The 24,971-nt window shown below is 41.6% G+C and overlaps 1 protein-coding gene across 3 annotated transcripts in view; it reads left to right on the top strand.

Annotated features, from left to right (window-relative positions):
• Positions 1–24,971, top strand: part of SLC24A2 (solute carrier family 24 member 2) — a 180,080-nt gene that overhangs the window by 100,226 nt on the left and 54,883 nt on the right. For all 3 annotated transcript variants that reach the window (XM_082783252.1, XM_082783251.1, XM_082783250.1), the window contains one exon: positions 12,232–12,360. In XM_082783252.1, coding sequence (XP_082639378.1) covers positions 12,232–12,360 — 129 coding nt within the window. The remainder of the gene's footprint in view (positions 1–12,231; positions 12,361–24,971) is intronic.

Raw genomic sequence — 24,971 nt, 5'->3', positions numbered from 1 at the left:
TCTGCTGTCACAACAAAAATAGCAATCCCCTAATAACATTTTGAGATGGCTCATGCTGGCTCCCTCCCCAGTGGCCTTTCTAATTTTGTCCTCTTCTAGTGATAACCTATCAGTTGTTGCTACCTCAGACTGTTTCAGTTATTGATATGCTGGAAGCTATTTGGTAATTTAAAAATATATAGCAGTATTTTTGAAAAGTTGTAATAAAAATAGTCTACACATCCGTGATATATATGTAACAAATAAATAGGTCTAAGTGATACTTAGGACTGTACTTTTCTGTGAGATTCTCTGCCAGTTCTCTTCTGTACAGAGAACCTTCCTTGATCTATTGCCTAGCGTTTTGTGCACAGCTTCCTGGTACACCTTCTCAAGCTGTGGTATCACCCTGAAGCTAACACTGCCTTCTCTGAGATACTCAAAGTTAACAAAACACAATGGATCATAGACAGGCAGTTTAAGAACAGAAGGAAAGGGAATAAAATAAAATAAAAAAGATTCAGATAATAGGAGGAGCAAAGGTCAAGAGGGATGAAAGCAAAATAAAACAAGAACCTTATCTTCTCATACTGACATCCAAGGAAAATATGCTTAGAAAACTTTCAACCAAAGTTTGCTGAAAGGTGAGTCTGCCTGTTTCTAATATGTTTAATTCTCTGGCTGCTTTTGTTGCTGTTCATCATCCCAGCAAGCAGGAATGAGAAAAATACAGAGAAGGACAAATTCAACACCCTTCAGTTTTGTTCTGCTTTGTATATTGACTTCATGGACACTAATAGGATTACCCCTAATTATAGAAGTGTAGGCAACAGCAGAATCATGCAAACAGCATTCACAAGACCTTCTTCTTTGATTAAGATTATAATTAGAGAATGGGAAACTGGTCATTGCCCTCCTGAGGTTTTTTCTCTAGCTTCTCCAAACTTTATACAGAGACTGTATGCCTGGGAACCACTGTATCTTTAAGACAATGGTATCCATTCTAAGAACAGCTTTGTTCAGGGAAGCAATACAGAAGGTACAGGATAATATGCCTGCTAGACCCCCACAATAGTTTCTCCTTCTCATACCTCCACAAAAACTCTCCCATTACAGCTCAGTCCTGACCTACAAATGCTCCTGCATTTTGATCCTTTTGTGAACAAGTAAAGTATTCACCATTTCACCCTGAGGATGGCATTTGCCTGGATGGTCTGGGAGTAGAATTCAATCTAGTGGCCTGAGTTTTTGGTGATTTTTCCCTATCCTGAACCAAAAGGAAGTTCTGTGGTATATTTGTAAATACAGTATAAAATTTGCTTCTCTCCAATTTTCCAATTTTATATGTCCAAATATTTCTTTTCATGATCCATAAACTTGTTTAGAAAGACTCATAAATTCCTTAAAAAAATAACATTAGTAACTCTGTGTCCCAGTGATGTTATTTTAGAACTTAAGAGATTGGAGACTGTCCATCCTGAAGAATCAAGCTGCAAATATGCCTTTGGGGAAAAAATATTGTCCTGAAAACCGTGTACTGGGATAAGGGTGTTTTCACATAGCAGGTGTGTGAGTCAGCACAGACAGGCAGTGGGAACAACTACAGACTTGCAGCGAAAATGCAAAAAGTAGATTTATTCTCATTACTTCACTAACTGGGAGATCCCTAAAGCAGCATCCCAGCAGAGGCACCAAGTGGACACACACAAGCAGGCACGCAGGATCAGCTGGACAGGGTCTGTGCTGGGAGATCACCGGCCTGTTCCTTTCACCTGTTTTTACCAAGAGTTTACACAGTCACAGTTTTTACTACCATGCTGTGGTCTTCACTATGCTTCTTTGATCTTCTTTGTACCAAGGCTGGGAGCTCAAACGCATCCAATAGGACACGTCCAAATTGATTTAAAGTTAATTAGAAATCATACATTCCACTGCTACAAAGAGAATATGCAAATAGATCCATCTTATGTATAAAACTCCTATTCTTTTAAAAGCATGATGTTGAGGAGAGTACCCTTACGTAAAGAAGGTCTCAGGCTAAAACTACAAGGAAAGGGAAAAGTTGATTTTATGTTTTATTTAATTTTCATATATTTGTAAATTGAACAGCTCTTTAAAAATACATATCTCTCCAAGTTCCACTAATTATTATTCCCTGTCTCTTTACTGGTTTCCTTAGGATTTCTTTTTCATCTTCACATTTTTTCTTGATTCTCATTCTTTCCTCCTTTCCTTCTTTTTTCATTGAACAAGGCTGAAATACTCCACAATAGAGTCAAGGGCACTATTCATTAATGATTTTCACAAGCTTTCCTGAACCAGAATGAATTTTACTTCATTTCCTTTTTTGTTGTTGTTTCATTTGTCTCTTCCAAACTCCACAGTCTTGCTTGCTTCTCCCTAGGCTCTTAATTCCATTCCTCCTATTCCACTCCTATCCAGGAACTTCAATTCTCCTCTTGTGAGAGGAGCCTTTGCTCAACAAGGTGAACTCCTTTGTGCTATAGCTGCAGAAATTTAGAAAGGCTTTCCAGAAAATGTCTCCAGAAATACAGTCATTTGTCCCAGACAGCAATACGCATATAATACTACTCCCATTGGAAACATCCACAGATCTCCTACACTTTGATAAAAAAGGATCAGCCCCCGAGAAGGGCAGATGTCTGTGGTCTCTTTCCCAGCCCTAACCAACACAGCAGGGAACAATACCTCTTTCCATTATACAGTCTGTAAGACATTCCTGCTTCAATTGCAGCCAGATATTGCCTTCCCTCCTGCTGGATATTCCATCTTCCTTTGGGATTTTGTTCTACTTGCTGCATTCTTTCTTTTAACCTTTAGCAGGCTGCCACAAAGGAGAAAACTCTGTCATATGAAACTTCATAGAGTGATACTGAGCGCACGTGGCAAAGTGAAAGAAGACGAAAAGGACACTGACAGTATCTCATTAAATGTTTTATAGGGTGTCCTTCAGAGAAATGATCCTTTTGAGAAGTCCAATTACCTTCCCTCCACCCACTGCCACCTCCTTAACAAGCATTTGATTAAGTGTGCTGAGACATAGTCGTTTAAACCTGTAGCTTTCCTAAAAATAGCTCCCAGGCTGAAGATAACACCTTTTCCTCCCACCTACGCACATACACACACACACACATGTACACATGCGCACACTTTTACCTGTTTCCATGGAAACCTTTCTGGAAAATGTTTACATGCTACCATGATAGAGACAACTTTTCCATGAAAAGATAAGGCAACCAGTGTATAATAGGAAAATGCCATGGCTGATTTATTGTTTTTATTGTATCTAAACTGCTTACCTGAGAAACTGTGGGGTAAAGTGTATTTTGCTTTCCCCAGCAAAGAGCAGCAGCATAGTGCAGAGCATTTCAGGACAGAGCCTCTGGCAGAGGCAGCACTCCCCTGCCATGGAGTCCTCATTCTCTTTGCACCAAATTAACATGATTCGAATCTAGCCATGCATTCTCTGTCATAGGCTATCTTTCTTGGGCTATATAAAACATTTTCATTTTGGAGAGAGAGGGTAGAGGAGACGAGAGCAGCCCTTGTTGGAAGACAGTGATATATTCCAGCATGCCTGGTAATTTGTCTCATCATTAAAAATATGTTTTTCCAATGCATAAAACTCTTTTCATTTGCCACACTGAGCCTAAAATAAATGCCTGCATCTTGTTTGCCAATATAGCTTTTTGTAACTTAAAGAGCATTGTGCTGCCATCAAAACAGATTGTTCTTTGTTTTCCTAAGGCTACTGATTTGTGTATTCCATGTTTTTTTTGCTGTATGGAATTTGACTTGAAAACCAGGACAGGGAAAAATGGCACGATGACAAAGGTTTATTCTTCAGCTGCATCTCCGTAGCACCGTAGCCGTTACTATTTCTTTTTCAATTCCCCTAAGAGATGCAGTAGCATGGACATGAAAACTGCACATAGGCTCTGGGAACCATGCATTCAGCTATTTTCACAAGAGCCCAAGAGGACACAGGCAGCAATAACAGGATCTGGAGTAAATACCTGTCTATGCCTTGCTCCTTCCCACAGCCTCCACTCAAAGGATAGATATTTTCAGTAAGTTCACAGTGCAGAGAGGATTAATAAAAATTACCTGCACTAAATTGAGGGTCCATATATACCAAACACATTTGAGAAGCTTGGGGATTTAATTTTACTCCCTACTTGAATTTTGCTCCAGAGTGGGGGTGGAAAGACATTGTTTTCTGTCTTAGCTGCTCCTCAGAAATTGCCATGCTAGTTTAATTATCTCACATTTTTTTCCATATTTTTCCAAATAAGATGTAGCATAAGATAAATGATCAATCCAATCAAAACACAGGAATCTTGAAGCAGAGACTTCTTGAAGCTATTCCACAATTTACCGTAGCCTTTGTCCTCTGCCTATCTAATGAAGCAAATGAGCATGAGGTTTGCTATGCTAAGGAAAAAAAAAAAAAATCAGTACTGAAAATCAGTACTTGCATCTAAGATAGGTAACATTTTGAGACTTCACATTTTTTTGTTGATTCACTCACTGTAAGGAGTTTGGTTGTACAAAGCTCCTCACTCCCAATAAAACATAAATAAAATAAAATAAAATAAAATAAATAAAATAAAATAAAATAAAATAAAATAAAATAAAAATAAATTCAATGGTCCTTTGCAGCTCTACCAAGCAAATAAATAAATTGCATTTTTATAGGTGTTACAATATCTATCCTTTGGCATGAGGAAATTGAACTGTAAATAGTGCCTGCCTGCAGTTTTCTTTCTATTGGAGTCCTGATGCTATTTTTTTGTTGATTAACAACATTGTAAGTCAAAATGCACCAGGAATCATGTGAATATATAACTCAGCTCTGCAATTCTGTTGGGCTAACAGAATCTTCAATAATAATATTTGCAATTCGTATGCTTTATTTTTATAAGATATGGACTACTTGGTAAATGGTGGCAGTTTCAATACTTCAGAAAATTTGAGGTGGTTCATTGTACTTGTTTTCCATGTTTTACTAACATCAGTTAAAAAAAAAAAAAAAAAAAAAAAAAAAAAAAAGTAAAACTGCAGTCATCTGATATTGTGCCAGATAAGCAATTGTTTTTACTAAGATAATATATTTTGAGTCTGAGCATCCAAGGAAGCAATAATTTTCTGATGTTTGCTAAAAGCAGTGACTACACTCTGACTTTGGCAGATGGAATTTGCTATAAGTTGTTGTTTATAAACAAAATAGTTATTGATGAAAGGTCACCATATGTTGGTGCTGTTTATATAAAGTGAAACACACTGTATTTTTCTGATTCTGGAAAGATTTTCCTGAGAGATTAGGAGAAATCATCAGATCAGTCCTGAGCAAACCAGTCAGAGATTTCGTATGTGGGACTACAAACAAGTAATTGGATAGATATTCTTGGTTGAAGGATGTGTGAAAGATGAAAACTTGGGAGATTTGGTACACTCTTCATTGTTTGTCATGAGTTACATAGAAGAAAATTGAAGTAGCAAAAATAAGATTCTGCATATATGTACACTCATTTAAAAGAAAATATTGAAAGAATATTTGTTACAGATATATGGAAGACAGCACAACAAAATGACAATTCTTGTCTAATTTCTTCAAAATAAGGAATCAAAACTATATTTTTTATTATTTACAGATGTATTCTACTAGCCTTGGTAGGACATGCAAGGGGATCATTTGCCTATAAGAAAATTAATTTGGTTGTTATTGATTAATATGCATTAGAATAGAGCATATATCCCATCTATGCATGAGTATAAATATGATATTCAGCAGTAAAAGGTTATATGTAACAAAAAGACAACCCCAAGCACAAGCAAGAAAAAATAAAATAGTATACAGTAAATAAATAGTGTAAATAATTATGGAACCTAATGAGAATTTAATGGAAACACTTAACGGCTATTACAAACGGAGATCTAATGCAGCTTCTGGCTAAACCTTTAATTCAAGGAAGATGAAAACATATGACACATTCCAATGTTTCTTCTGTGAGTACCTATGTCTGGCTATTGCCAGAAGCAAAATACTGATCTAAATGGTCTCTGTGTATCACAGAATCACAGAATTGTCTATGTTGGAAGAGACCTCAAGATCATCGAGTCCAACCTCTGTCCCAACACTAATCAGTCCTCCACTAAACCATATCGCTAAGTTCAACATCTAAATGTCTTTTAAAGACCTCCAGGGATGGTGACTCAACTACTTCCCTGGGCAGCCCATTCCAATGCCTAACAACCCTTTTGGTAAATAAGTTCTTCCTAATATCCAACCTAAATCACCCCTGGCAAAATTTTGGCCTGTTCCCCCTCATCCTGTCACCAGGCACATGGAAGAATAGACCAAGCCCCACCTCACTACAGCCTCCTTTAATGTACTTATAAAGAGTGATAAGGTCACCCCTGAGCCTCCTTTTCTCCAGGCTGAACAACCCCAGCTCCCTCAGCCTCTCCTCATAAGACCTGTTCTCCAGACCCCTATGACTTAGTGTGGCTGTTTCTATCCTCTTGGCCTAGCAATCTTGCCATATTATACAAAACTGTAGAGATTTTTTACTACTTGATCCCCTCCCACCTCCCTCAAATCACTTATCAGTGTGGTGGCAGGTCTGTTATAAAACAGCAGAATATTCTGTGTTTCTGATTATGTACCAGGAGGTCAAATGAGATGCCAGGAGGTGCCTCAAATGGCACCAACATGTCTATTTGTAGGTAGTTGAACTCCACCATGTATATCATTAAGTATTTCTTCTTGGCATTGTAGAATTGAAGTGCATGTAACCTTGCAATTGAGTTTTCATCACACAGATTAGAAGAAATCAAAAATATTGCTTCAGTATCAGTTCCTGAAAACAGCAAGTATGCATAGGGAGTATGTTCACTGCAGATAGGTTGAAACCACAGACAGTGTATGCAATCTCCAACATAAATCTGTGCTAAGTCGTTTTGTATCTCAGTGTTGTCCAGAGCATAAACCCACATTAGTGTGGTTTTATAGCTGTGAAAATTCTTTCCTTTTCATTTCTTCAACCTCATTGAAGAAGTTCAGAATTGCTTTGAAATTCATGCAAGCTAGATTTAAAACTGTGTTTAACATCCTTACTTCTACTGATTTTTGGAAAATCAGCATTTGAAAATCAGATGCTGATTCTGATTTATATGAAATGGGAAGTGGAGATCCACTCTGTAGCATCTTTCATGCATCCTGGAGATACAAGGAAAATTGGTTTTGCCCTACTGCACTGTGAGCTCAAGTTTGGGTATATATTTTGAGTGCAGTTATCACAGGGAGATGGATGAGGCAGTACAACCTGAAGGTGAAAAAGTCTCATAAATATGGAACTAGATTCCCCAGGACACATCTGGAAGACCTCCAGATGTAATTCTTTGTGCTGCTTTGCTACTGCCTTTCGTATTGCTTTTGTGCTCATGCTACAGCAATGTTGTTTGACACAGGCACAAGACCAGAATGAGGACCATTGCTGAAATAATGTGTGCACCAGTATTGCACAAACTCATGTGCAAACTTAGACTATCATAAAGATTTTGTAATAATTAAATGTGGTTATTGATCATGGCTAATATTTAAAGATGACAATTTCAGAAAATACTTTGTCCTTTGGTACTCTGTGAAGCAGTCATTTATGGAGCTTTATTCCTGCTGAATCTGCTGCTTGAATTATACACAGGCCACTCTGAAAAAGTTACCTAGGCAACCCTTCGATTGGTCCTTTTGTGCTCAAATTTTATCTCAATCATCACATTTCAAAGCTGAACATCCAGCTCAGTTTGGTTTTCCCACTGTAAGAGCATCTACCAAAATGGAAAAGGAATGGATTTGCATTTTAGGAAGTAACCACACAAACTACTGCACCAACATAGTCCCCCAAAAGTCAGGATTCAATATGTTATAGCTGTGAGGTACTGATCATCTACCAAAGGGTACAGAGCTGCAAGCTAAAGGCAAAGGCTAGCTTCTTAGCTGCTCAGTAGCCTCTTAAGTGCTGTGTGGAGTGTTACAAATTGTGTCTACATATGTGTTTTTAAAATCTTTTAACAACAATAGCAATTACGACCTAGACACTTTACTGCCATCTTAGAATCACAAAAGTTGAGAGTTTCACAAAGTATAGGGGTTAACAAAACCCAGTATTCTGTTGACATCAGCATATAATCCCCAAAATAGCTACAGTCTGTCAATGCGTCAAGAGGAAAACAGGAGCTTACTTCAGTACACATATGTCAGGTGACATAGTCATACATCTCCATGTCAGGAGAGCCTAAGGGAAGAGGTGGGCTTGTTTGTCTAGGATCTTATCACTTCATGGCGATTGAGGAGTTGAACTATATTCAACAATTAATTGTTGAATAATTAAGACTGGATCTTCAACCAAAATAAGCAATAAGTAGAAAATGTTATGAACAATACCAACATATGGTGACATTTCATCAACAATTCTTTTGCTCATAAAGGTAACTGATGTGGTCGTTTAAATGACTGCTTTTTATAGCATTTGTCATAAGGCTTATGTAAGCAATGTTAAGAAAGGGTAATATCTCACAATCTATGGGAAGAGTAACAGGTCCATTGCAGAAAGGACTGATTTCTCAGGCAGGAGCAGCACAAACTAGACCAGGATGCCCAAAGCCCCATCCAGCCTGGCCTTGAACACTTCCAGAGATGGGCATTCACAGTTTCTCTGGGCAACCTTTTCCAGTGCCTCACTGCCCACTGAGTGAAGAATTTTCTCGTAACATCTAATCTAAATCTGCCCTCTTTCTATTTAAAGCCAATACTACTTGTCCTATTACTCCACTCCCTGACACAGAGTCCCTCCCCAGCTTTTTGTAGACCCCTTTAGGTACTGGAAGGCTTCTATAAGTCTCACCTGAGCCTTCTCTTCTCAGACCGAACAACTCCAAGTCCTCGCAATGTGTTTTCACAGGAGGATGATCCATCTGTCTGATCATCCTCATGGCTCTCCTCTGGACTCGCTCCAACAGGTCCATGTCCTTCTTGTGCTGGCAACCGCAGAACAGTATTCCAGGTGGGGTCTCATGTCTCATGAAGCAGAGCAGAGGAGAAGAATCACCTTCCTTAACCCACTGGCCATGCTTCTTTTGATGCAGCCCAGGATACAGCTGGCTTTCTGGGTTGCAAGCGCACATTGCTGGCTCATGTTGAGCTTCTTATCAACCAACACCCCCAAGTCCTTCTCCTCAGGGCTGCTGTCAATCCTTTCTCTGCCCAGCCCACATTTGTGCCTGGGATTTCCCAGACCTATATACATGACCTTGCACCTGGCCTTGAACTTAACGAGGTTTGCCTAGGCCCACCTCTCAAGCCTGCCAAGGTCCCTCTGGATGGCATGTCTTCCTGCCATCATGTCAACTGCTGGTGTCATCACCAGTGGCACAGCATGGTGCCATCTGCAAACATGCTGAGGGAACACTCGTTTGCACTGTCCATATCACCAACAAAGATTTTAAACATTGTCAGTCCCACTACAAACCCCTTCAGAACACCAGTTTTCACTGGTCTCCACTTGGACATTGATCCACTGACTGCAACTCTTTGAGTGCAACCATTCAGGCAATTTCTTAACCAACAAGTGGTCCATTCATCAAATCCATGTTTCTCTGATTTAGAGTTAAGGATGTTGTGCAGGACAGTGTCAAATGCTTTCCACAAGTCCAGGTAGAATACCTGATCTCCCACAGTGGGCAGTTCTTTACTCTCCCAGTCATTGCCTTTGCCTTCTGTGAGTTTGGCTGTGTGGCTACAGCACTTGCTGGTGAAAATTGAGGCAGAAAGCCATTGAGTACTTCATTGAGCCTTTGAGACATTGAGCCTTTTCCATATCGCAGGTGACCAGGTCTCTTCCAGAGAGGGTCCACACTTTCTCTAGCCTTTCTTTTTATTACTGACAAATCTGAAGAAGCTTTTCTTGTTGCTCTTGATGTTCCTGGCCATATATAATTCTATAAAGGCTTTTGCATTTCTAATGTGATCCCTGGCTGCTCGTATAACTTCTCTGTATTCCTCCCAGGCTATCTGTCCTTGATTCCATTCTCTGTAGGCCTTCTTTTGAGTTTGGACAGGATCTCATTGTCCATCAGTGCAGTCCTCCTGGCATTTTTGTCTGACTTCTTCTTTGTTGTGATGCATTGCTCCTGAGTTTGCAGGAGGTGATCCTTGAATATTAACTACCTTTCTTGGGCTCCCTTTCCCTCCAGAGCTTTATCCTGTGGTACTCCGCCATGTAGAACCTTGAAGAAAACAAAGTATGTTTTTCTAAAGTACAGGGTATCGAGCTTGCTGTGCACCTTGTTCTCTGTCCTCAGGATCTTGAACTCCAGCATTTCATGGTCACTGCAGCCAATGCTGCTCTAGAGTTTCACATTCCCCACCAGCCCTTCCTTACTGGTGAGAACAAGGTCCAACATAACACCTCTCCTTGTTCTCCAAGAACCTACTGAATTGCCTGTGCCCTGCTGTGCTGTCCCTCCAACAGATGCCAGAGTGGCTGAAGTACCCCATGAGGACCAGGGCTTGTAAACATGAGGCTGCTTCTCTCTTCCTGTGGAGGGCCTCAGCTGCTTGGTCTTCCTGATCAGGTGGCCTGTAGCAGACCCCCACTACAATGTCACCTGTCCCTGCCCTCCCTTTAGGGAGGCTCTGCCAGCTCCTCACCCACTCCCAGGCAGAGCTCCAGACACTCCAGCTGCTCCGTTTTTTCCCCTGCCTGTCCTTCCTAAAGAGCCTGTATCGCTCCATTCCAACATTCTAGTCATGGGAGCCATCCCACCATGTCTCCATGATGCCAATAAGACTGTAGTTCAGTAGGTGTGCACAAATATCTAACTCCCGTTGATTATTCCCCATGCAACTGTTTTTTTGGAGGGACTTATTCATGGACTTACTTCATGGAGCTCTCTAGAAAAATCTTTCCACAGTCTGAATAGGATTTGCATTATACACCTCTGTCTGACAGACCATTTAGGCCATTTTTTTCCCTTTTGCCATATTCTATGCAATGTTAGATCCATGTGCAATTCTAGAGTCATTGCCTACCTGCCATAAAAGTTAATAGGTTGTTTTTAAATGTAGACCCAAAAGGCTGAAATGTGCTTACTTTGCTTTATTTCTGCAGCAGTCTAAAGGGCTCCATTTTGGTGGCAGAGGCAAACTAGGGAAAAAGAAACGTGTGGCAGCTGGAATGTTTTCTGTCGGGGAAAAGGTCCCTATACATCAACTCTGTAATACAGATGAGAGGTGAAGATCTTACATATAAAAGGATATTAAAGACTGATGTTAGAATCAGCTACTCAAATAAGAGAGGAATGAATTTCTTTTAGTTTTATGTTGTTTTAAGTTGTGAAGAAGACTGCTGTGTTGTGGCAGGTCTAAACACAAGTGGCTCATGGTGGAGATGAGAAGACTTTTCCTCACCTGAACAGCTCAGCTGTGGAGCCAGAGCACGGAAGTGTCAAGTGATTTCACCTCTGGGGTGGGGTTTCAAATCCCAGCTGGGCAAAGTTCTGAGCAGCCTGAGCAGGGTTGCTCCCCAGGTCCCTGCCAGCCTGAATTGTCCTATGGTCCTTTCAACAAGGGAATACATGCACATGTATCTTGAAAAGTAATGTTTAAATTACTCAGAAGAGCTTAAAAAGTTATATATGTGTATATGTATACATGTATATACATGTATTCACATATATATAGTTGTTATGCATATATGCATGTATCTGTGCGTGTGTACCACCACACATATATTTATACAAATATCAATCTATTTGGTCAGAACTGGGGCAGTCCAGACCAGTTTTGATCTCTGGTTAGACAAGCACATATCCCAGGGGAGAGCCTGCAGGAAGATGAAATAACGTATCAGAGGCACAAAGCATGTGTTGCTCCCCTCCAGGGAGAAGGTGCAACACTTCTCCATGCATCCCAAGGGACCAGCATCACTGTCAGTATAGATGCAGTCAGACACTGTCAGGCAGCCTGTGCTGGAAAGATACCACATAGCCTGGCCCAAACCATCTGACTGTTCTAGCTAATGTTGCTAGGAAGATGTGGTGTTAATGTGATGTTTTCAGACCCCCTGCGTTCTTACTGAAATACAGTACAGTCCTAATGGCCGCAATTTAAACAATCCCTAGCCCCATTTATCCACTTCAATACTCTGCTCACTGCAGTTTGTTTTACAGAATGAAGAGGATGAGGACCAGCCACTCAGCCTGGCCTGGCCTGACACCCCACGCAAGCAGCTCACCTACCTTGTTGTATTACCCATTGTGTTTCCACTGTGGGCTTCACTCCCAGATGTCAGAAATCCCGTGAGTAACTGACTTTACAAGTCCATGTGTTCTACACAGCTGGAGATTCTCTAGCTAAATGCCAACATCCAGAAAGAGACTGCAGTGAATTTATGTAAAAATAGAATTAATTATTTATGTTTGTAAGTTTCTTCTTTGGGGAAGCCACATCATTAATCTTCAAATCTTCAAATGGGTGCTTATGGACAACTGGTTGGTAATAGATCTATAAAAATTGCCATTCATATTCATTAATATTTTGTGACGCAAAGTGAAAGCTCTTCAAATTTCTTTGGGGATTTCACATCTGCATGTCTAGATTTCCATTGAACATCACGTAAGTGCTGAGGAAGTCTGCCCATCTTCAGTGCCCTAAAGGGTGAAACTAGAAAGAATACTAGACTGTCTAGACTTTCTCAGTGGTTCAAAAATAATGATATGCATTTTCTACTACACCTCTGCCTTCTACTCACCATCTTTAAATTTCATACTAGAACAAAATCCAGAAATCATTACATGTGTAAAACACTTTAATTTTTATCCCCAACTTGGCTTGAAGCCTTGTAAACCTTCTTCTTAATAGAAATTATATAAAATGACAAGCTGTCAAGTGTTACCACATTTACACTCACATATCCATATAATCCTGACTGGGGAGGTTCATGGAAAGTAAAAGAACTGTAAAAAAGAAGTCAATAGATGTGATAGATGGAAAAATCCTTTAGTAGTGTTTTAATCTCTTTTCCTTTCTGGATCAAAAATAGACTTAAAACTGCTGCAAGAGAGTGATGTACAGCTTAAAAGGTTATAAACCAACACCCAGAATTATTTTTTCTTCCTTATCACATTTCCCATCCCACACAACCAAAAATTGCAATTCAGTGCAAGAAACAAGCTAAAATAAGACCTCTGATTTGTTTTTAGATAAGGGTTTCTCAAAGGACATAAACTGACATTTTCCCTTCCAGTTTTCAAGCTTTATTTTCTTTAAGTTTTCAAACAACTCTGGTAAACACTTTTGTTTGGTAACACAGAAAGACACACTAAATGAATTTCCAGATTGTTTGTTTCTTTAATTATGCTTCCTCACCTCCCCCCACTTCTTATTATTCAAAACCACCTCTATACTTTTTTTCATGATTTGAGCCTAAATGAGCAAGTACTCAGATGCTAAAAAATAAGGATGTTCATTATTTTGAATTTTGTTTCTTTCCATTGAATGTAAAAACTTGCCCAATGTTCTATACTGCACAAATGAGAACAGTTGTTACAACAGTGGCTTTGGAAAAGTGAATATCTCTTGATATGCAACTGTGTAATATGTGTGAATATTTTTTAAGTTTTAAAATATCATTCAATGAAAGGTATACATATTTTTTTACACAAAAGCAAAAACAATGCAGTTTATAATTATATATAATAATAACAGCAGAGGTAACAGGCTGTATCAATATGACAAGCTGCTTACTTTGAACATTACTGTCAAAGAATTAACCAGATGGTTGCATCAATTCTCTGTGCCCAGCTGTCTAACTTTTCAAGGACACTTCATTAGAGTGTTTGTCTCTAAAATATTCTCACTTATGCCTGTGTGCCATCCCCTCTCTTCCTTTCCTAACAAAAAGAAAACACAATTTAACAGCTCAGCATGTGCATCAGAAAACAAGTTTCCATGAAATCTATGAGGCAAAAGTTAAAACACTAAAACAATATTTAAATAGATTTTGTAGGTAGGCCTACTGTCAGGGGCTCAATTTGCAAGTGTGGTAATTTTAGTTAGAAACACAAATTCTCCATCAGGATGCTCAGATTAGCATGCGGGTATATAAAATGAACACTAGTGTGCTAAATACTGATTTGAGAGGCCATATGGAGCTTTGACATCCTCTGTGGGTATCCACTTTTCAAAAATGAGTTCTTCTTCCCTCCCAGAGTTTGTTTTCTAAAATATATTTTACCTCCACTTAATGGAGAAGGTTTGACTGCATTTACTAATACTAGACCAAGCTATATCTTGCTCCTTGAGGTCCAGAAACTCTAGCAAAATTACTTCATATACAAGGACTCCAGTTATGAAATTTACAAAATCCTTGCTGCCTTATTATGCTCTGGTGCATAGATATGCAGATTTATATATACCTACAGTAGATTACGGAGTAGGTCAGTTAACTCCTCAGCTGATTCAATAGCTGACATGTTTTAATCTGTGTTTATTGCCTTAACTATACCTGCTCACATAAAACAAGTGTACATGAAAATCCTTACTGTAACATCAACAATGTTACTGGGAGTACAGCAGAAGCAGGTGCACCCCTTCGGAATCTTGTAGTTGACTTTTTGTTCAGGTGTTTTGAACAATATAAATATATTTTTTCCTATACTAATAGAACACATTTTCCCAGTGATTCTACGAAGGTTATAAGCACAACCATCTACTTTTTACAGTTAGGGATACTGAAATGTTGAAGGGAAAACAACATGACTAAGGTGACCCAGGGGCCTGTGGCAGACATTGAACACCATCTCATTTGTTATAGTCATACTGCAATGTCCATCCCTTTGTATTACAGGCCAGAAAAATGGCTATCTGCAGTCCAATCCTGTTATGACTGGACCCATATGGGGCAGTTCATTGCATCTCTGAAAATTCCCATTACCAGCAAGAACTTACATGAACTCTCCTTGCCACACAGAGATACACTGTTACCAAGGGGACAAGGACAAGATGTTCCTTCACAGATCCAGTTACAGGAACAGGTTCTGAGTAATCAGATTTAAGCACTGTCAAGTATGGAAGGAAAATCAAAGCTTGCAATACAGATAAATTTATGCATGAGACAAACATATGATTCATTCAGGTTAAAGGGAATAAAAAAAAAAAAAAAGAAAAAAAAAAAGAAAAAAAAAAGAAAAAAAATATATCAGTAATAAAAGCAGCTAAAATTAAGACAGGTACCTTACAAATCATTAGGTACTCACTATCTTTCAGGATCAGACTCTTAGAAGAAAAATCTTCACTTTTCAACATACTTTGATCATTCTTGCTACTTGTTTTCAAGTCCTGTTTTTCAGACGCTGACATGAATTCAATACAGAAATGTACCAAGAAAAATGTCCTTAAGGTTACTGATAGACAGGAAAAGTACCAAACCAACCAATGTACAGCAAAGCTACGAAATTCTTTCTCTGTTAAAAGAAAATAGCATACAAACTGAATGAACCATGGCTTTTCTCCTTTGTCTGTTACCATGACCACAACAAAACCAATTGGTAATAAACTGGGCTCTCTCTCTTTGTAAGGCAACCATCACAACAGCTACCAGAAAAGGTGGAGAGAATTGCTCTCTGTTTTTTCTGACTAATTCTTTTAGGAAAATACTTGTAATTCGCAGCTCTGTATATTCCCAAGAGGTAACGAGCTACAAAGAGATAAACCTCAAAAGAATGCTGCCAACGGTTACAAAATAGGCATGATTATTATTTTACTCTGGAAATAAAATCCAGCATCAGGAAAAACAACAGCAACAAAAAAGAGTGCCATCACTGTTCCTTTTTAAAAATTTAATCTATATGCAAATTATACAGCAGCATCTATGGAGTCCCTTCATGATTTCATCACCTGTAATCTGCACAAGCTTTGAATTTTGCCCTTTTTGAGTTTAAGTGTTCCTCCTTTTAAAATTGGTAATTAAACTATTAAGTCTATTAAAGTGCCCGTAATCTCAAATGGCTGCCTATCAGTTTTTCTGGAGGGGGATTGGCTAAGACAGTCTGGGAACAGACACATTGCAAAGTTTCTGACTGATAGTCCTTAACCATCCAATTCTCCATGTTCTGTCTATCTGACTCAGATAAACAAAGCCCAGTTATTTTACAAGAACTGTTCAGTGTATATAATCCTGTATTTTCATTAGTCAGACAGCTATTACTGGCCAGTACAGCTATTGCTGTATTAGATTGTATTGCTGTATTGTAAGCCAATGTATGCTTATTTCTTGAGTGTTTTATATTGATTATTCAAGTTTCACTGCTATGATGTGCTCTTGTTTGTATTTTCTGACCAGCTGTGACAAGTTTATTACTTCATCATCTCATTCACCATATGTGTTGCAAAAAAAATCCTTTTTATGCAGAAGGCAAAAAATGTTGGAAGTTGAAATATGTGACTGTTAACAATGCTTGAAAAGAAGTGCTAGTCTTTTAGTATGTCCCCCAGTACATTTAAAGTTGTGAGTTTAAAATAAAAGGTGCATCTGATTTCTGAATAAGTTTCAGCATTGGAAGTTCATTGCTAGATTTTCTAAATTAATAAATGTTCAGAACTCTGTTTTGAAAACTCATTGCTTGCTCCATAAAGTTAAGAAGCAGATCAACTAAAGTTGCTTAGGCAGTTCTAGAAACAGTGCTTGTGACAGGAGTGGAACTTAAAGAAAAAAAATAATTTTCAGATGCCATTGTGACTATCCCTATATTTAAAAATAATTCATTTAAAACATCTTACTGGAATGATTTTCTTGCTCCAAGAAGTTCAGCTAGTTATTTATATATGAGTATTTCTACATGGGGTTTGGGAGCACTGTTAAATCTGTTCCATCTTTAACGTGTACTGTTATGAATATTCAATTACAGGGTTGTGTAGGTCATGCTAGTCAATGTTTGCAAGCCCAGTTTGTAGGACAAAATTTAGCGTTATGTAAAGTGCCCATGTGTCCTGCAACACACCCGCTGCTGAGGCTGATATGGATGTTTAAATTGTTCCTTCCTGTAGATGAGTGCACACAATTAGCATTGCTGACTTTACCTTTTTTCCATTAAGGGTGAGGATTTTCTTCAGCAGGTAGATGTCCATAAGGAACTGGTTTCATTCAGGATTGATAGCATTCATTCTTTTTAAACAGTAATTTGATTCAGACAGTGATTACCCAGTACTGTACTGCAGTCATGTTTCCTTCCTTTAGTTGTTAACAATCACTTTTTGTTACATACATGTAGCAAGCCAATAGGAAATATGAATGATGCAAAAGACTGGAAAGAAACAAAACCAAATATGTGTATATATATATATATATACACTCATGCTCATGCATAAGTATATAAGTCATTACTATTAATGTAACCCATTCATTGGCTGCAATAATACCATCTATTCAAAGCTTGGTGTTAGTAAAGGAGATACTGAAAATGAAAATGAGATTACTCTACTGTGATACAGATTTTGAAATTCAATGAAGGGCCTTAGGGTGTTTTAATTTTTTTTTTTCCTTTAGAACAAACTTCTCTACAAAACAAAGCACTGCAAATATATTCTTAATGTTTATTCTGTTCTAATTGAAAAAAATTAGTCATTTTCCCAAGAAAAGCCAATGATCTAATATATTCTGAATATGCATTTTTTTTACAGTCTATCCTGTGATAGCCTGTTATGGTGACTGTGAATGATGTTGTAGAACGTTATCAATATGTGAATAAAATGTAACAATTTGAAAATATTCCTTCTGATCAGGCATGAATTTATGTCCTGCTTTCAGTTAGCACAGAATTAATTTTCTTCCTAGTAGCTGGTGGAATGCTGTGTTTTGGCTTAGAATGAGAAGAGTGCTGATAACACCCCGATGCTTTAATTGTTGCAGAGCAGTGCTTATACTAAGCCAAGGACATCTCAGCCTTTGCTCTGTCCTGCCAACGGGCAGGCTGGGGGGTGCAGTAAGAGCTGGGAGGGGACAGACCCAGGACAGGTGACCCAAACTAGCCAAAGGGGTATTCCATACCATCTGACGTCATGCTAAACACTATATAGGGGTGGCTAGCCGGGGGGAGGGGGCCGGACTGCTCGGGGTTAGGCTGGGCATCGGTCAGCGGGTGGTGAGCAATTGCATTGTGCATCACTTGTTTGTACATACTATTATTACTTTCGTATTATCACCATTGTATCATCATTATTATTATTGTTATTATTATTTTGTTATTTTTTTTTCCTGTCTTATTAAACTGTCTTTATCTCAACTCACGGGCTTCACTTTCCATTTCTCTCCCCCGTCCCAGAGAGGGAGGGGGGAGGGTGAGCGAACGGCTGCGTGGTGTTTAGCTGCCGGTCGGGTTAAACCACGACAGTCTTTTTGGCGCCCAACGTGGGGCCCGAAAGGTTGAGATAACGGCAGATCTGATCAGAGTGTGTTAAACTAAAATTGGTGTAAGGATTAGACCTGCTTAATAGTCACTTGTCATGATGCTGATTGCTTTAATCACAACTCTGCTGCGCCTGTTTTCCAAATTGAGTATTATAGTACATTATTTTCCGTATTTGCTCTCTGTAGTGTTGTTTCTCCTCTCCGGGCCCTGGTTTCAGACCATTATGGTACTAAGTGTTATAGCAATGGCTTATGAGACGATAAAATATCTGGTCATGACTCTAACTTGGTATTTATACTCAGTAACATCGTGGACTCTGTACTTTGGAAACAGCATCTTGGGAACTATTAGCAATTATACCTATTGTTTTTCTCCATTAGAGAGTCAATCTGTGGAGGGGAAAGGGGAGGATATTTTTCCTTACTTGCTTACTCTCCCTTTCTCCTTCACCACCCCTGTATCCTCCTGGGTCACTCTGCCTTCCTCCTTCACCACCCTCTTATCCCCTGAGCTTGTCACAATAGCTCTCCAAGATATTGAATATTTCTGGAATACTCAGAATACCATAGTCTTGTTGTTCTGCCTCATGAATGCACTTCAGATTCTGCTTAAAGTTAAACAACTACTTATGAAGCTCATCCGGAGATCTGCCCGGAGGCAGTATAGTTGTGGGTGGCAGGGAGTATGGGTGGATATGGGCAGGCATCTAGAGCAGTTGGCACCCCCAGTGTGTTGGAAATTCACCCCTGAACAATGGCAAAATCCTCAAAAACTGGCAGAATGCTTGAAAAAAAGGTGTAATGATTCTGGCAGTTCCAAAGTAACACAAATCATTGTAACGTGCTGGGGCCTGGCTCATGCCTATCGAGCTGCCATTGATACTGCTGTCAACTTAGTGACAGACCCTGCGGCCACTCCAAACCCTGTGACAGATCCAACGGCCACTGTGACCCCTACGGTGGATTCTGCAGCCGCTCCAGTCCCAGCTCCTGCAGCCGCTCCAGCTCCAGCTCCTGCAACTGCTCCAGTCCCAGCTCCTGAAGCTGCTCCAGCTCCAGCTCCTGCAGCCGCTCCAGTCCCAGCTCCCGCAGCCGCTCCAGTCCCAGCTCCTGCAGCCGCTCCAGTCCCAGCTCCTGCAGCCGCTCCAGTCCCAGTTCCTGCAGTCGCTCCAGTTCCAGCTCCGGCCGCTACTCCAGTCCCAGTTCCTGCAACTGCTCCAGTCCCAGCTCCTGAAGCCGCTCCAGCTCCAGCTCCTGAAGCCGCTCCAGCTCCAGCTCCTACTGCTGCTCCAGTCCCAGCTCCTGCAACTGCTCCAGCTCCAGCTCCTACTGCTGCTCCAGTCCCAGCTCCTGCAACTGCTCCAGCTCCAACTCCAGCTTCTGTAGCCGCTACAGCTCCGGTTCCTGCAACTGCTCCAGCTCCTGTAGCCGCTCCAGCTCCTGTGGCCGTGTCAGAGAAACGAGCTGTAGCAGTGCAAGTTGACCCTGCAGAGGGCATTCCAACCCCTGTGGCAGACCCTGTAACAAAGTCAGAGAAACGAGCAGTAGCAGTGCAAGCTGCCCCTGTAGAGAAGGTGAAAATATGGTATAGAAATTCAAGTCGTTTAGAACGCAGAGAGTCTTCTGCCAATCCAGGTAAGGCTTCTGCCAAAACTAAGTATAGAGATGACGAAGATGATGACGACGCTGGGCCGTCAAGGATTCAGGAGGAGGAAGATGAGGATGCCGAAAGAGCAACAGTAACTACCCGAAGCCTAAACGAGCGCGAGCTACGAGATGTGCGAAAAGATTTTGGTCGCTGTATAGGTGAGCAGCTTGTCACCTGGCTGCTCCGGTGCTGGGACTCTGGAGCCAATTGTGTGGAATTAGACGGCAGGGAAGCCAAGCGGCTGGGATCCCTTGCTCGAGACGCCGGCATTGACAAAGCAATTGCAGATGGAGCACGACCCACCAGCCTCTGGAGGCGTCTCCTCTCAGCTGTGAGGGAAAGGTATCCCTTCAAGGAAGATATTTTATGTCTACCAGGCAAGTGGACCACTATGGAGAAGGGAATCCAGTACCTGAGGGAATTAGCCGTACGGGAAGTGATTTATGAGGATCCAGACCTCAAACAAACATCCACAGATCCAGATGAAGTCAAGTGTACACGACCCATGTGGCGGAAGTTTGTACGGAGTGCACCATCATCATATGCCAGCTCATTGGCAATAATGGCCTGGAAAGAGGATGAGGAACCCACAGTGGGTGAAGCGGCTAAACAACTCCGGCAGTACGAAGAAAGTCTCTCCTCTTCCTTACAGGCCTGCGTCTCAGCTGTGGAGAAACTTTCTGAAAAGGTTCACCAACTTGAAGAGAATCTATTGTCCTCCCCACCTGAACCAACCAGTGCCCACCGACCAAAGGAGAACACTTGGGAGAAACTTTCTGAAAAGGTTCACCAACTTGAAGAGAGATTATTCTCCTTCGCACCTGTACAAAGCAGTGTCTCAGCTGTCAGGGGTAGGCGTTCACCCACACAAGGAAGACGATATGGTGGGTACTCACCCCGTGCCACCCTGTGGTTTTACTTACGAGACCATGGAGAGGACATGAGAAAGTGGGATGGAAAATCTACCGCGACCCTAGAGGCACGGGTACGTGAGTTGCAAAAGAAAACAATCAGGAAAAAGGGATTCTCCAAAAAGTTTGCTGCTCCAACTTCCAGCAGACAGTCCTTCAAACACAGAAACGAGGAAGATTCTGACCAGGATTAGGGGGGCCCTGCCTCCAGCCAGGGGGAGGAAAGGGACAATCGAGTTTATTGGACTGTGTGGATTCGATGGCCTGGCACATCACGCGCACAGAAGTATAAGGCTTTAGTAGACACCGGTGCACAATGTACTATAATGCCATCGAGCTATAAAGGACCAGAGCCCATCTATATTTGTGGAGTGACAGGGGGATCTCAGCAGTTGACTGTATTGGAGGCTGAAGTGAGTCTGACTGGGAATGAGTGGGAAAAGCACCGCATTGTGACTGGTCCGGATGCTCCATGTATCCTTGGCATAGACTATCTTAGAAGAGGATACTGCAAGGACCCAAAAGGGTTCCGGTGGGCTTTTGGTATTGCTGCCTTAGAGACAGAGGGCATTAAACAATTATCTACCTTGCCTGGTCTCTCAGAGGACCCCTCTGTTGTGGGGTTGCTGAGGGTCGAAGAACAGCAAGTGCCAATTGCTACCACAACTGTGCACCGGCGGCAATATCGCACCAACCGAGACTCCCTGATTCCCATCCATAAGCTAATTCGTCAATTGGAGAGCCAAGGAGTGATCAGCAAGACTCATTCACCTTTCAATAGTCCCATATGGCCAGTGCGAAAGTCTAATGGCGAGTGGAGACTAACAGTGGACTATCGCGGCTTGAACGAAGTCACGCCACCACTGAGTGCTGCAGTGCCGGACATGCTGGAACTTCAGTATGAACTTGAATCGAAGGCAGCCAAGTGGTACGCCACAATTGATATCGCTAATGCATTTTTCTCCATCCCTCTAGCAGCAGAGTGCAGGCCACAATTTGCCTTCACTTGGAGGGGAGTCCAATATACTTGGAATAGGCTGCCCCAGGGGTGGAAACACAGCCCTACCATTTGCCATGGGCTGATCCAGTCTGCACTAGAGCAGGGGGAAGCTCCTGAACACCTGCAGTACATCGATGACATTATTGTGTGGGGTGACACGGCAGAGGAAGTTTTCGAGAAAGGGAAGAAAATAGTCCAAATCCTTCTGAAAGCCGGTTTTGCCATAAAACAAAATAAAGTCAAAGGACCTGCACGGGAGATCCAGTTTTTAGGAATAAAATGGCAAGATGGACGTCGTCAAATCCCAATGGATGTGATCAACAAAATAACAGCTATGTCTCCACCAACTAACAAAAAAGAAACACAGACTTTCCTAGGTGTTGTGGGGTTTTGGAGAATGCACATCCCAAATTACAGTCTGATTGTAAACCCACTCTACCAAGTAACTCGTAAGAAGAATGAGTTTGAATGGGGCCCTGAACAACGACAAGCCTTTGAACAAATCAAGCAGGAAATAGTCCATGCAGTAGCCCTTGGGCCAGTTCGAACAGGACCAGATGTAAAGAATGTGCTCTATACTGCAGCCGGGGAGAACGGCCCCACCTGGAGCCTCTGGCAGAAAGAACCTGGGGAAACTCGAGGTCGGCCTCTGGGGTTTTGGAGTCGGGGATACAGAGGATCTGAGGCCCGCTATACTCCAACTGAAAAGGAGATATTGGCAGCATATGAAGGAGTTCGATCTGCTTCGGAGGTGGTCGGTACTGAAGCGCAGCTCCTCCTAGCACCCCGATTACCGGTACTAGGCTGGATGTTCAAGGGAAGGGTCCCCTCTACGCATCATGCAACTGATGCTACATGGAGCAAGTGGGTTGCACTGATTACTCAGCGGGCTCGAATAGGAAACCCCAGTCGCCCAGGAATATTGGAAGTGATCATGGACTGGCCAGAAGGCAAATACTTTGGGATATCATCAGAGGAGGAGGTGGGTCGTGCTGAAGAAGCCCCACTGTACAACCAGTTGCCAGAGAATGAAAAGAAATATGCCCTGTTCACTGATGGGTCCTGTCGTATTGTGGGGAAGCATCGGAGATGGAAGGCTGCTGTATGGAGTCCTACGCGACGAGTTGCAGAAGCTGCTGAGGGAGAAGGTGAATCGAGTCAGTTTGCAGAAGTGAAAGCCATTCAGCTGGCTTTAGACATTGCTGAACGAGAAAAATGGCCAGTTCTCTATCTCTACACCGATTCATGGATGGTAGCAAATGCCCTGTGGGGATGGTTACAGCAATGGAAGCAAAACAACTGGCAGCGTAGGGGCAAACCTATCTGGGCTGCTGCATTGTGGCAAGATATTGCTGCTCGGGTAGAGAACCTGGCTGTGAAAGTACGCCATGTAGATGCTCATGTGCCCAAGAATCGGGCTACTGAAGAACATCAAAACAACCAGCAGGTGGATCAGGCTGCTAAGATTGAAGTAGCTCAGGTGGACCTGGATTGGCAGCATAAAGGTGAATTATTTATAGCTCGATGGGCCCATGACACCTCAGGCCATCAAGGTAGAGATGCAACATACAGATGGGCTCGTGATCGAGGGGTGGACTTGACCATGGACGCTATAGCACAGGTTATTCATGACTGTGAAACATGTGCTGCAATCAAGCAAGCCAAACGGTCAAAGCCTCTTTGGTATGGAGGACGATGGCTGAAATATAAATATGGAGAGGCCTGGCAGATTGATTACATCACACTCCCTCAAACTCGCAATGGCAAGCGCCACGTACTTACAATGGTGGAAGCAACCACCGGATGGCTGGAAACATATCCTGTGCCTCATGCTACCGCCCGGAACACCATCCTGGGCCTTGAAAAGCAAGTCCTATGGCGACATGGCACCCCAGAAAGAATAGAATCAGACAATGGGACTCACTTCCGAAACAACCTTATAGACACTTGGGCCAAAGAACATGGTATTGAATGGGTGTATCACATCCCCTATCATGCACCAGCCTCCGGGAAAGTTGAACGATACAATGGCCTGTTAAAGACTACCTTGAAAGCAATGGGCGCTGGGACGTTCAAAAACTGGGATACGCATTTGGCAAAGGCCACCTGGTTAGTCAATACTAGGGGATCTACCAACCGAGCTGGACCTGCCCAATCAAACCTGTTACGTACTGTAGATGGGGATAAAGTTCCTGTAGTGCATGTAAAAAATATGCTGGGTAAAACAGTCTGGGCTACTCCTGCCTCAGGAAAAGGCAAACCTATTCGTGGAATTGTTTTCGCTCAGGGACCTGGATATACTTGGTGGGTGATGCAAAAGAACGGAGAGGTCCGGTGTGTACCTCAAGGAGATTTAATACTGGGTGAGAATAGCCCATGAACTGAATTGCACCATGTTAAATAGTATATTATACTGTATGTTATCACTACCATGATTACTATAGGTGACTAATTAGAATGTATGGAAAAAAGTGTAACCTGAGCATGACATAAATGGTATGGAATAAGGGGTGGATAGATGTCCTGGTTTCAGTTAGCACAGAATTAATTTTCTTCCTAGTAGCTGGTGGAATGCTGTGTTTTGGCTTAGAATGAGAAGAGTGCTGATAACACCCCGATGCTTTAATTGTTGCAGAGCAGTGCTTATACTAAGCCAAGGACATCTCAGCCTTTGCTCTGTCCTGCCAACGGGCAGGCTGGGGGGTGCAGTAAGAGCTGGGAGGGGACAGACCCAGGACAGGTGACCCAAACTAGCCAAAGGGGTATTCCATACCATCTGACGTCATGCTAAACACTATATAGGGGTGGCTAGCCGGGGGGAGGGGGCCGGACTGCTCGGGGTTAGGCTGGGCATCGGTCAGCGGGTGGTGAGCAATTGCATTGTGCATCACTTGTTTGTACATACTATTATTACTTTCGTATTATCACCATTGTATCATCATTAT

This window comes from Aythya marila (assembly GCF_965140915.1).
Source record: "Aythya marila genome assembly, chromosome: Z".
Taxonomy (NCBI): domain Eukaryota; kingdom Metazoa; phylum Chordata; class Aves; order Anseriformes; family Anatidae; genus Aythya; species Aythya marila.
Note: the sequence above shows the minus strand (reverse complement) of the source record. Positions and strands in the feature narration are given on the sequence as shown.